Source organism: Pristiophorus japonicus, chromosome 7, assembly GCF_044704955.1.
Source record: "Pristiophorus japonicus isolate sPriJap1 chromosome 7, sPriJap1.hap1, whole genome shotgun sequence".
Classification (NCBI taxonomy): Eukaryota; Metazoa; Chordata; class Chondrichthyes; family Pristiophoridae; genus Pristiophorus; species Pristiophorus japonicus.
This window is the reverse complement of record NC_091983.1, coordinates 130,824,529-130,838,591: the sequence shown is the minus strand read 5'-3', so window position 1 is coordinate 130,838,591 and position 14,063 is coordinate 130,824,529. Positions and strand designations below refer to the sequence as shown.

Here is a 14,063-nt window from a genome sequence, read left to right as displayed (position 1 = left end):
CTCCAAGTTTGCAGATGACACTAAGCTGGGTGGCGGTGTGAGCTGTGAGGAGGATGCAAAGAGGCTGCAGGGTGACTTGGACAGGTTAAGTGAGTGGGCAATTGCATGGCAGATGCAGTATAATGTGGATAAATGTGAGGTTATCCACTTTGGTGGCAAAAACACGAAGGCAGAATATTATCTGAATGGTGGCAGATTAAGAAAAGGGAAGGTGCAACAGACCTGGGTGTCATGGTAAATCAGTCATTGAAGGTTGGCATGCAGGTACAGCAGGCGGTGAAGACAAATGGCATGTTGGCCTTCATATCAAGGGGATTTGAGTATAGGAGCAGGGAGGACTTGCTGCAGCTGTACAGGGCCTTGGTGAGGCCTCACCTGGAATATTGTGTTCAGTTTTGGTCTCCTAATCTGAGGAAGGAAATTCTTGCTATTGAGGGAGTGCAGCGAAAGTTCACTAGACTGATTTCCGGGATGGCAAGACTGATATATGAGGAGAGATTGGATCGACTGGGCCTGTATTCACTGGAGTTTAGAAGAATGAGGGGGATCTCATAGAAACATAAAATTCTGACAGGACTGGACAGGTTAAATGCAGGAAGAATGTTCCCGATGTTGGAGGAAGTCCAGAACCAGGGGACATAGTCTAAGGATAAGGGGTAAGCCATTTAGGACTGAGATGAGGAGAAACTTCTTCACTCAGAGTTGTTAACCTGTGGAATTCCCTACCGCAGAGAGTTGTTGATGCCAGTTCATTGGATATATTCAAGAGGGAGTTAGATATGGCTCTTATGGCTAAAGGGATCAAGAGGTATGGAGAGAAAGCAGGAAAGGGATACTGAGGGAATGATCAGCCATAATCTTATTGAATGGTGGTGCAGGCTCGAAGGGCCGAATAGCCGACTCCTGCACCTATTTTTCTATGTTTCTATGTTGGTGCATCTATCCAGCCAATTGATTTGCGGAGGCAGCGCTGGTGGTACTGCTCCAGCATTTTGAGGTGTCTGCTGTACATAGTCCATTTCTCAGCCATATAGTAGGGCAGGTATCACCATAGCCCTGTAGACCATAAGCTTGGTGCTGGATTTGAGGTCCTGGTCTTCAAACATTCTCTTTCTCAGGCGACCGAAGGCTGCGCTGTCGCACTGAAAGCAGTGTTGGACCTCATCGTCAATGTCTACTCTTGCTGACAGTAGGCTCCAGAGTATGGAAAATGGTCCACGTTGTCCAAGGCCTTGTCGTGGATTTTGTTAATCGGAGTGCAGTGCTATGTGGCGGGTCAGGTTGGTAGAGGATCTTTGTCTTACGGATTTTTAACGTAAGGTCCATGCTCTCGTACGCCTCGGTGAAGGGTGTTGACGATGGCTTGGAGTTCGGCCTCCGAGTGTGCGCAGACGCCAGTGTCGTCTGCGTACTGTAATTCAATGATAGAGGATGGGACGACCTTGAATCTGGCCTGGAGGCAGCAGAGCTTGAACAAATTCCCATTTGTTCTATAATTTAACTTCATTCCAGCGTGAAGCTTGCTAAGGGTGAGATGGAGCTTTGCAGCAAAGAAGATCTAAAAGAGCATTGGTGCGATGACGCAGCCTTGCTTGGCCCCGGTCCGGATGTGGATTGGGTCTGTGGTGGATCCTTTGGTCAGGATCATGGCTTGCATGTCATCGTGGAGTAGACGGAGGATGGTGACAAACTTTTGAAAGTAGCCGCAATGCAGAATGCTCCATAATCCCTCACGGTTGACAGTGTCAAAGGCCTTTTGTGAGGTCAAAGAAGGCCATGTACAAGGGTTGGGGCTGTTCCCTGCATTTCTTTATAGTTGTCGCACGATGAAGATCATGTCCATCGTACCCCTTAGTGGATGGAATCCGCATTGCAACTCTGAGAAGCTCTTCAGCCACAGGGAGAAGACAATTGAGGAGGATTTTTGCGATGACTTTCCCTGTGGTCAACAGCAGGGAGATTCCTCTGTAGTTACCACAGTCAGACCTGTCCCCTTTTTTGAAGATCGTCACGATTACAGCGTCCCCGAGATCTCCTGGCATGCTCTCCTCCTTAGAGATAAGAGACATGAGGTCATGTATTTGTGCCAATAGTGCTTCTCCGCCATGCTTTAGTGCTTCGACAGGAATTCCAACTGCTCCTGTTGCCTTGTTATTCTTCAGCTGACGTAGTGCAGTTATGCATGGACTCACTCAATTCAATCAGTACACCAGATGTTTGCTTAATGACACAAAACAATGAACACACTATGCTTCTCCATACTAGTGGGTCATCTTGCTTGACACAAACTAATTAACTTCTATCATTCTGCATTCTCACCTTCCAAGTTCCATGAGAGCTTGCCATTGCAATTTTGTTTAAAAACCTGAATCACTGCATGTCTGTATTCACAACCAGAGAGGAGGTCCTATAACAAGACAACCCCTACCGTCTCCTAGAATTAGGGGCCAGGGATCTCCTAACACAATTAGATGTCAGGTGGCAATTTTAATCTTCTTATTGATTGCCAAAGCAAATTGGCAATGGTAGCCCTGTGCAAGAGTTCAAAGAGTGCATCCGGGATGGTTTCCTTCAATAATACGTTGTGGAACCAACCAGGGAGCAGGCTATCTTAGATCTGGTAGGGTGTAATGAGATCGGATTAATAAATTATCTCATAGGAAGGATCCTCTAGGAAAGAGTGATCATAGCGTGGTTGAATTTCAAATTCAGTTGGAGGGTGAGAAAGTTGGGTCTTAAAATAATGTCCTGATCTTAAATAAAGGTGATTAGAAAGATATAAAGGTAGAGTTGGCTAAAGTGGACTGGGAAAGTAGATTAAAGTGTAAGATGGCCGATAAGCAGTGGCAGACATTTAAGGAAATATTTCATAACTCTCAACACAAATATATTCTAGTGAAAAGGAAAGACTTTACAAGAAGGGAGAACCATCCGTGGCTAACTAAGGAAGTAAAGGAAAGTATCAAATTGAAAACAATGGCATACAATGTTGCCAAGATTAGTGGGAGGCCACAGGCTTGGGAATTTTTTTTAAACAGCAAAGAACGACTAAAAAAATAATAAAGAGAAGATCGATTATGAGAGTAAATTAGCAAGAAATATAAGAGAGTAAGAGCTTCCATAGGTATATAAAAAGGAAAAGAGTAGCTAAATTAAACTTTGGTCCCTTAGAGGATGAAACTGAAGAATTAATAATGGGGAAGAGGGAAATGGCAGAGACTTTGAACAAATATTTTGCATCGGTCTTCACGATAGAAGACACAAAAAACATCCCAATAATAGATAATCAAGGGACTATATGGAGGGTGGAACTTAAAACAATCACTATCACTGAAGAAAAAGTACTCGGTATAATAATGGGACTAAAGGTGGACAAATCCCCTGGACGTAATGGCCTGCATCGTAGGGTCTAAAAGAAGTTGCTGCAGAGATACTGGATGCATTGGTTGTAATCTACCAAAATTCCCTGAATTCTGGAGAGGTGCCAGCGGATTAGAAAACCACCAAAGTAATGCCCCTATTTAAAAAAGGAGGGAGATAGAAACTCGGAAACTATTGACCAGTTAGCCGAACATCTGTCGTTGGGAAAATGCTGGAGTCCATTATTAAGAAAGCAGTAAGCAGGACATTTGGAAAAGCATAATACCATCAATCAGAGTCAGCATGGTTTTATGAAAGGGAAATCATGTTTGACAAATTTGCTGGAGTTCTTTGAAGATGTAACGAGCAGGGTGGATAAGGGGGAACCAGTAGATGTGGTGTATTTGGAATTCTAGAAGGCACTCGATAAGGTGCCACATAAAAGGTTACTGCAAAAGATAAGAACTCATGGGGTTGGGGGTAATATATTAGCATGGAAAGAGGATTGGCTAACTAACAGAAAACAAAGAGTCGGGATAAATGGATCATTTTCTGGTTGGGAAACTGTAACTAGTGGGGTGCCACAGGGATCGGTGATGGGGCCTCAACTATTTATAATCTATATTAATGACGTGGATGAAGGGACCAAGTGTAATGTAGCCAAGTTTTCTGATGATACAAAGATGGGTGGGAAAGCAAGTTGTGAGGAGGACACAAATAATCTGCAAAGGGATATAGACAAGCTAAGAGAATGGGCAAACATTTGGCAGATGGAGTATAATGTGGGAAAGTGTGAGGTTATCCACTTTGGCAGGAAAAATATAAAAGCTAATTATTATTTAAATGGAGAGAGATTACAAAAAGCTGCAGTACAGAGGGACCTGGTGGTCCTTGTGCATGACACTCAAAAAGTTAGTATGTAGGTACAGCAAGTAATCAGGAAGGCAAATGGAATGTTGCCATTTATTGCAAGGGGGGATTAGTATAAAAGCAGAGACGCCCTGCTACAATTGTACAGGGTATTGGTGAGACCACACCTAGAGTACTGCGTACAGTTTTGGTCTCCTTATTTAAGGAAGGATATACTTGCATTGGAGGCAGTTCAGAGAAGGTTCACTAGATTGATTTCCGAGATGAAGGTGTTGAGTTATGAAGAAAGATTGACCAGGTCGGGCCTATGCTCATTTTAGTTTAGAAAAAAGAGGGGTGATCTTATTCGCTACTGAGGAAACTCGACAAGGTAGATGCAGAGAGGATGTTTCCACTCGTGGGGGAATCTAGAACTAGGGGGCATAGTTTAAGAATAAGAGGTCCCCCATTTAGAACTGAGATGAGTAGAAATTTATTTTCAGAGGATCGTAAATCTGTGGAATTCCCTGCCCCAGAGAGATATGGAGGCTGGGTCACGGAATATATTTAAGGTGGAGATAGACAGTTGTTTGAACGATAAGAGAGTGAAGGGTTATGGCGGAGCAGGCCTGAGGGGCCAAATGTCCTACTCCTGCTCCTATTTCTTAAGTTCATATGTAGGTGTTTACCGATTATGGAGACAGGCTAACACATTGCTTATCATTGCTGTCTAGAAGAGAAAGAAAAAAAATGAATGAAGTAAGATTTACCTGCAGAGAGCAGAAAAGAGAGATATTGCTATCCTTCAGCCAGGAGAGTAGGATATTATAATCTCCTGTATTATATGCTTAAGAAATGCAGAACAGTTAATAGGCTTGCTGAAATGCATCATGGGCCCAGGGGTCACTTGAGGACTGAAATTCTGGGAGCAGAAAAGGTCCAAATCTCTGAAGTGCTTCAGTCTCTCAAGAGAACCCATCTTAAATTACAATTATAATTTAAATTATAATTTTCTGTTTCTATTCCAGATTCCAGCATCCGCAGTATTTTGTTTTTGTATTAAATTACAATTAATTTTCTCTGGTCATTTAGCTATAAAGCTTTAAGCATCCTTCATCAGGTAGTTCCAGCATTTGGGATGGGAATAGTGAGACTGGATTGTAATTGGCACATGGATATATAATCAGTATCCCTGGATTAAACAGTGCTTCTGAGAAAAATTTTATCAGTATATTGCAGTCTGTAGGTAACATGTATAAATGTCTATGGCTTGTCTCCCCAATGGTTTTAAATTGGGGAGCCAATTTAAAACCGAGTTGAGAAGGAATTTCTTCTCCCAGAGGACTGTGAATCTGTGGAATTCTCTGCCCAAGGAAGCAGTTGAGGCTAGCTCATTGAATGTATTCAAATCACAGATAGATAGATTTTTAACCAATAAGGGAATTAAGGGTTATGTGGAGCGGGCGGGTAAGTGGAGCTGAGTCCACGGCCAGATCAGCCATGATCTTGTTGAATGGCGGAACAGGCTCGAGGGGCTAGATGTTCTTAGAGGAGCAACAGTTGCTTTGGTCAGTGCAGACACAGTGAATTCCTGGCATTTCTTATTGGAACAGGATTATATAGCAATATATTTTTAATTAAGTTGCATCATGTATTTACAACCTGTGGCTGAACATCACGTTAGTTGGTGCCATAGAGTGAAAGAATAAAAACAAAAAAACAAAAATCACATTCACACAAATTTTGAAAGTATAAGGGGGTGAAAATGCCCCACACCTCGATTGGGGGTGGTAACCTTCTGGGGCCAGGACTTTTGTCTCCCGGCCCAGCAGTCCCACCTCCGACGCGGAATTGGGTATGTGCGTCCCACAAAGGAAGCAGCTACGCTGAGCATTATTTAAAGGGGAGGGCCACTGCACACCCTGCAGGCCCTTTAATGGCCAGCCACTGGGCCACCAGGGACGTGAGCGACTGGACCAGCGGCCCGGCACCTAAAACAGAGTGCTGGGCTGCATGAGGGCGGCCCGGTCAATAAGAAAGCCGCCATTGTCGGGCCGATGCAGGAGTCGACTGACAAAATAAAATGGCGGCCTGGGGCGCTAAAGGCCTCCCCTTTAAGGGGTGCCCCGGGGGTTTTGACATCAGCTCATGCCAGACTCGCAGGGCAACTTCCCCCATGGGGCGCAAAGAGGTTGGCAAGGTGTTGGCGCGCACAGTGTGCGCCGGACCGAGGAGCTAATCGCAGTGTGCGGCACTACCGGGACAGCGCCCTCCCAACCTCCGGGGCAATTTCCTTGGAGGCGCTATCACCCCCTCGCCCGGGCGAATATGCCATTGTGCTCAATTAGTACTCCCTGGAAATGCTAGCGTCGCTAGAAAAAGGGGCAATTGCAGTCACGAATAGTCCAGCATGCAAATTGTTCTCTCCCTGTGCCTCCCCCCCAACCATTGCCCCAATTAATGGCTGTATCCATTTTTCCATTTCCCTACTTATCGAGAGACAACAGCCATCAGTGGTACCTTATGCGTTGCTACCATGATTTTATTAGCATATATAGGGGGTGCACTGTTCTCAGATTCTATGCTACACATTCTGCCAATTTCCACTAAAATGCACATTAGGAACATATTCACACACCCCAATAACATTAGTGCTAATTTTTGCTTTTTTTTCCCTTCCTAGCTACTTCATGACCATAGAAGCAATAATTTCTTGCATTATTTAAGTTAGTTTTGTTCACGTGTATACCTGCATTTCAACCACTCAAAAGGTTGAAACACACCAGCAATAAACTGGAATTTAGATATTCAGCTACAAGAAACAATGGTTTACTGAGTGAAGTAAAATGTAGCTTTGAACAGTATCTGAACAGTACGAACATAATAAGTAAATATATAATTTGAGTATTTGTGAGGAGTCACCACATAAAATAATCTAGTACATAAAAGGGACATGATGCAAAACTTAGAATATGGAAACCAAATGTTTTGGAAGTATTTTCTGTTTGCAGCTTCCTAACGCAGATTACAGCATTTTGTTACATATTACCATCTGGTTTACTGCAGTATGTTGCTGGATCAGCCTGAAGGTTATAGAGTCGAACCTGTAAAATAAAAATGTTAAAAGAAAGGTAACCATTTCATAATTAACTCTTTTGTTCTTCCATTTCACATTTGGCCATTATATGCCAACATTTTACATACCTTAACACCATCGTATGGCTCATTAATTTTCATCTGAATGTCCTTTACTGTTTTTACATGAGGTGTGACTGATTCTTCCACTGCAGGAGCAAGTGCTTCAGAGATGGCTCCAAGCAAGCTTGAAAGTCCCTTGCTTAGCTTCTGACCTCCTTCTGTGGGCTCCTCAATCTAGAAGAGAAGAAAATCACCAAAATAATTTCTGTCTAATTCTGCTGTTTGTAATTACTGTAGTAACATGGGTCTCTGGTTCGACTCGAAAACAGGAGGTGGGGGAAATTGACAGCAACTTGTTTTGTGAGTTTATCATATAAGCCCAGGGAAATCAGTGAACTTGATGCCTGAAAGATTCTGCATACGTTTTTGGATTCAGGTTAAGTATCATTCCACATTTTAACACTCAAATTCATAAATTTGCAATTACATTGTTGCTGGAATACAAATACTGAAAAATCAAATGACATTTAATCTTGCATTATTGGAAATAATTGTAACTGTACCATAGCCACATTAGTTTGCTTATTGAAGTCTTAGCGCAACTAAAACTGCTGTCATCCAAAGACCATAAATAATGGGATATATTTTTACGTCCTATTATGAGATACATCCATGCAATGTTAATAAAGCAAAATGAACACAAACAAGTTCCTGTAAAGGAAATTGATGGCGTCTACACCTTTATCTGAACATGTTTATACTTCCTTACAAACAAAATAGTGCATTTAGTAACAAATATGGATTCAGGAACTTGGCATATGGTCTAAATTATAATAGGGCATATACTCACACTCAGGTTCTCTTTGAATGCTAAAGCTGTGGCAGCAATAGTAGTCACAGTATCATGTTGGATAACCTGGGTGAATTCAGCCAGATCATGCTTCAAAAATTCCACAGCTTTTGCAGACTGTGAATTTAAAAAAAAAAATAGGAAATAGCATTAACCCTATTACACACAAATTTGAAATCAGTGTTTCAATATGAACATCTCTACTCCCTGCAGTTGACACATAGCACATTGCTAACACTCTTATTCCACCACCAATGGATAGGACGGCAATGCCATCAAAAAGTCAGAACTTATACAACTGTTTTTTGTACTATAACATGTGAGCAATGGTTTTCCTTTGGAGCCTCCATCTGGGTACATGCTGACAATGCAATCTTAGCACGCATGAAGCCACTATGCAGTAATTACATAAGAACATAAGAAATAGGAGCAGGAGTAGGCCATACGCCCCCTCGAGCCTTTTCCGCCATTTAATATGATCATGGCTGATCCGATCATGGACTCAGCTCCTCTTCTCTGCCCGCTCTCCATAACCCCTTATTCTCTTTAAGAAACTGTCTATTTCTACCTTAAATTTATTCAATGTCCTTACTTCTACAGCTCTCTGAGGCAATGAATTCCACAGATCCACAACCCTCAGATAAGAAATTTCTCCTCATCTCAGTTTTTAATGGGTGGCCCCTTATTCTAAGATTATGCCCTCTAGTTCTAGTCTCCCCTATCAGTGGAAACATCCTCTCTGCATTCACCTTGTCAAGTCCCCTCATAATCTTATACATTTCGATAAGATCACCTCTCATTCTTCTGAATTCCAATGAGTAGAGGCCCAACCTACTCAACCTTTCCTCATAAGTCAACCCCCTCATCTCTGAAATCAACCTTGTGAACCTTCTCTGAACTGCCTCCAAAGCAAGTACATCCTTTCGTAAATATGGAAACCAAAACTGCATGCAGTATTCCAGGTGTGGCTTCACCAATACCCTGTACAACTGTAGCAAGACTTCCCTGCTTTTATACTCCATCCCCTTTTCAATAAAGGCCAAGATTCCATTGGCCTTCCTGATCACTTGCTGCACCGGCTTACTAACCTTTTGTGTTGCATGCACAAGTACCCCCAGGTCCCGCTGTACTGCAGCACTTTGCAATCTTTCCCCATTTAAATAATAACTTGCTCTTTGATTTTTTTTCTGCCAAAGTGCATGACTTCACACTTTCCAACATTATACTCCATCTGTCAAATGTTTGCCCACTCACTTAGCTTGTCTATGGCCTTTTGCAGATTTATTGTGTTCTCCTCACACATTGCTTTTCCTCCCATCTTTGTATCGTCTGCAAACTTGGCTACGTTACACTCAGTCCCTTCCTCCAAGTCGTTAATATAGATTGTAAATAGTTGGGGTCAGCACTGATCCCTGCAGCACCCCACTAGTTACCTGTTTCTGACTCAGCCTAATTTGCAATGTGTGAACGAACTCCAATAATGCCCATTATTGAATAGTGAGCAGGAAATCATATGCTAATGTGAGCATATTTCTGACTGCAAAGGCAAAGGACCTAAATTTTAAACCATTTTTACCAATATTCATGTTAACAGTAGGGTGTCACAGTTTTCTGATGTGGCAATTGAGATCATGCAGGAGAAGAGATTCTTTCTCTCACTCTCTCCCCCCACCCCCACCCAATGACTGTTGCTGCGTGACCACATAAACACAAACAACAATACCAATCGAAGCACTCCGTAGATGTGACTGCATGCAGACAGAAATTTAATAGCCTTACCACATCCACGAGGACAGGGGACCCCACCATTACTTTATCATAAATCATCATGACGTGTAGTTATCTCTCAACCATTCTCTTAGTACAAATTTGACACACCACAAAAATAAAATTAGTTTTTCAGGGTCATAACATTTGTTTAGCAGTAAATATGCTGTTATAACTCCAGTTATACCTAATACAACAAGGCCTAACTTTTAATGGAATATTTAACAGCCATATTACCGCAGAAAAGCCCAAGTTTTCATCAGTTTCACTGATTGCCAGCTAGGGGGGGGGGGGCACAGCACAGCCAGTGTTTTGAGCAGTGAATGGCTGACCACAACTTCAGGATTTTTGCATTCAGATGCACAAGCGCTACATCCCGAAGTTGCAGTCAGTTTCAAAGGGGTAATAACAGCGGATTACCCATCGCAAATTCCTATTGGGTCTGTTGTCACCCAGACCAGTGGATGGCGAGAGGCTGTACTCAGTAGTATTGGCATATGCGGAATGACATCGTTTGGTAGGGTAATGGTGGGTGGGCCCAATCCTCTACTGTAACCCAACATGTCTACTATTAGAAACTAAAGATGCCTAAAAAAATTTTAAACTGATATGGATGCTATGTTTTAAATCGTTGTTTTGAATTGGAGATAAGGTGTCACCTTAGAATGATAGGCACTGCTTACAAATGTCACTCCAATGAGAAATCTATGATAAAAAGGATTGGTGGAATGTCATGGATGAAATTTGTAACCGTTTGGGCATGAAATCAGTCAATTTCACCCGCGCGGCTGGGGAAGCCCTGCAAGAGGCTAACGAACACCCCAGGGACTTTGCAAATCAATTGTATGATTTGTACAACCAGTCCCAGGAAAACCATGATGATCAAAGGTTTGGGGAAATTGAGGGATTTAAATTGACATTCATCGATGCTCTCTTACCACCCCCGTAAGGGACATTCTTGGTATTACCATCCATCAGGGAACCCGGTAGGATGATCTGTTGGACTCTTGCACTCAAGCTTGGGACCGAGGTAAATCATCCCTCACCCCTACTGGGTCCAAAGTTTTGGTGATAGAGAGTCCTCAGATTCCACAGACCCCTCCCCAGCCAGGAGACAGACACAACTTAATTTGTTATAACTGTTATAAGCCCGGACATTTTGCTCGCGAATACCACTATAGAAACATAGAAAATAGGTGCAGGTGTAGGCCATTCGAGCCTGCACCACCATTCAATAAGATCATGGCTGATCATTCCCTCAGTACCCCTTTCCTGCTTTCTCTCCATACCTCTTGATGTCTGAATAATGGCCCACATTATCAACACCCAATCCATGAAGCTAACGGGCCTGATTTGAACTCTGCAGTTGTGACCATGAAATGCAATCAGACAAGGGGGCAAAATGTTTTGTCTGTTAGTCGTAGCGGTGCTCCCAGACTCTCAGCCCCAGTGACGGTCACAGGCCTCCACGGTGACCAAGTCTTCTCCTGTCTGGTACTGTGAGGACGAACGACCCTTTGTCCAAGCCATTGATCATGGAGGCTGCCACCATGTTTTGCTAGAGGATTCCAGTTACAAAATGGGATTCAGTAGAAATCATCAGAAATTGAAAATTGGCTTATGGGAGAAAGGATAGATTAGTTATGATGGAATAAAGGAGAAGAGGGACGATCATGTCTCTTTTCTGATGTTCCAGTTTTTTTCCAGTGTGAATGTTAATGTCTTTTTACAAAGCATGTATGTTTAAAAAGCTACAATATTCCTTTTGTCTCAAAGCTGTCTTTAAAAAAAAAAGGTGTCTATTACTTTGTTTCAGCTCCACTCACTTTTCTGTACGAAGAGCTGAAGTTGTTTGCCATTTGAGTGCTGTTATGTTTGTTAATTAACATGTGTGGTTTTGTTTTAAATCAATTCATATTGTAACAAAACACTGCTTTCTTAATTTGGTTACTGAAAGTTTTCTTGAAATTATAAATTGTGAAAAATCCAACTTACATTGTGACCACAGTAAAATTCTGGTTATTTTAAATACTAAAAAGTTTGGAAACAAGCTAAAATGCTGTTTTCTCTGATAAGAGACAAAAAGTGCTCAAGGTGGGGAGTCGAGATATGATATGGAAGGTACCTTGTAAATGAATTGCGAGCACTTGTGTCTCTAACGTTAAGACACCATGGGCCCGAAATTCACCGTCCCGCTACTGCAGGGTTTGGGCGGCCAATCGAAAAAAATCGATCGGCCGCCGTGGTCCGATGATTTTCCCTCCCCGAGCCATATTCAGCTCGAGGGGGGATTTGAGCGGTGTGCACTTCCGCCGGAAAGGGCATGGTGAAGCCGCTGTAAAGTTAAGTTTCCAGCAGAGAGGGAAGCAGCGTGCGAGCCGCTGGAAAGGGACTCCCACAGCTAAATTCACCACGGAAAAGGTAGGACTTTTCCCAGCAGTGGCCCTGTGAGGTTTTCGATGCGGTGCTCGAACGCGACACCGCTGCGGCCCTTTGATAGGTAAATAGTTTAAATACTTTTTTTAATGTCATTTTCCATGGTACGCAGTATTTAGCTTTTCATATAGTTTTATTAATTGTTTTGGCTCCATTAAACCTGCTGAGTGCTGTTCAGAGGTTTGCACATACCCCTGTACTTTTGTACAACTTTCAGATCTGACTCTTTAGTGGAGTCCTGTGGGCTGCAGAGACCTGCTTGGCAGGGTTCACCCTGGAGGATGGGAGGAGTACTGGGAGGGCGATACCTGGTATATCTGCTCAGAAGCAGGGTGGCATGCAGGAGAAGGCGTCGCCATCAGCACCGTGCAGACAGGCAGCGGGGAAAGGAGGCAGCAGCCATGATTCGTTCATTCTGCTCTACACCAGTGTGCCCACTGTCTTCACTGGCCCGAATCAGGATTGCAGTTGGCTGCTTGGGAGCAAGGGATATCCCCTCTGCACTTGGCTGCTCACTCCTCTGCAGAACCCCAGGATAGCGCCAGAGCATGCATACAATGAATCTCATTGTGCCACCAGGTGCATCATCGAGCAGTGCATAGGCATCCTTAGCAGAGGCTCCAGTGCCTGGACCGCTCTGGTGGCACCTTGCAGTACTCTCAACGGGTCTCCATAATCGTCATGGTCTGCTGCATGCTGCACAACCTGGCCATCATGAGGGGATAGCCGCTGGAGGTGGAGCCAGCAGTACCACCTGATAATGAAGAGGCGCAGGAGGAGGAGGAGGATCCCTGTCGCCCCAGGGCTAGGAGGCGTCAACCCATCACCACCCTGGAAGGGCCGGGTGCAGACTGGCTGGCACCCTCCTGGGAGGGTGCATCCTCATATATATGGAGGTGCCTGACACCTCCCCTGCAATCTCCCTCCATGCAATATGTACCGCTTGTCTGCCAAGTCTACCCACGTCAGGAAGCAGTATTCATTTTCTGTCCTCCAAACCGTCCATCAGAGTCTCCAGCTCCATATCAGTGAACCTGATGGCTCTCCTTACACCTCTTACACCAGCCATCCTTCCGAACTCCTTCCCCCCTCAGGGCCTTGCTGCAAACCCTGGCCTTGAGCAAATGGCTCGTTAGAAACCCTTACCTGCATGCTGAATTTCGTAGTAGTGATAACGCTTAAATTAAGACAGCCACACTACTGAAAACTCTACTTTGGAAGGGTTCATTAGCGCTGGAACCCATTTGTTCACTTTTGGAGCCGAATATGGGGTGGCTCAGCCACTAAAAACTTTTGGTGCTAATGGCCACAAAAAGGTGGGGAAGTACCAGCTTTCCAGCGGTACTGCATTTCGGGCCCCCTGTGAAATTGACAAAAACTTGTTTCTGAAATTGGAATTCATGAAAGATAAACATAAATTGATAAGCTTTGCTGTTTCAAGCACTCGAGAAAGGAAAATCTAACTGAAGTTTAAGGGGATAATTGCGGTGCATCAAGAGAAAAGTTTGTGGGGAAATAAAATTGAACATTGACAAAACCTGTCAGTGCAAGACAATACTGCTGTTTGGATTTGTGATAAGTTTAATATGATAAAATGAACTCGGGCACAATACAGTTGGTTATAAAGAATTTAAACATTTTTTTAATCTTTAATATTGTATTT

The 14,063-nt window shown here is 43.4% G+C and overlaps 1 protein-coding gene across 3 annotated transcripts in view; it reads right to left on the bottom strand.

Moving 5' to 3' along the window:
• Positions 1-14,063, bottom strand: part of LOC139267275 (BSD domain-containing protein 1-like) — a 45,229-nt gene that overhangs the window by 17,110 nt on the left and 14,056 nt on the right. For 2 of the 3 annotated variants that reach the window (XM_070885325.1, XM_070885327.1), the window contains exons 3-5: positions 8,198-8,314; positions 7,414-7,581; positions 7,259-7,313 (exon numbers count right to left, since the gene is read on the bottom strand). In XM_070885325.1, coding sequence (XP_070741426.1) covers positions 7,259-7,313; positions 7,414-7,581; positions 8,198-8,314 — 340 coding nt within the window. The remainder of the gene's footprint in view (positions 1-7,258; positions 7,314-7,413; positions 7,582-8,197; positions 8,315-14,063) is intronic. The other variant, XM_070885328.1, reaches the window with a different exon arrangement.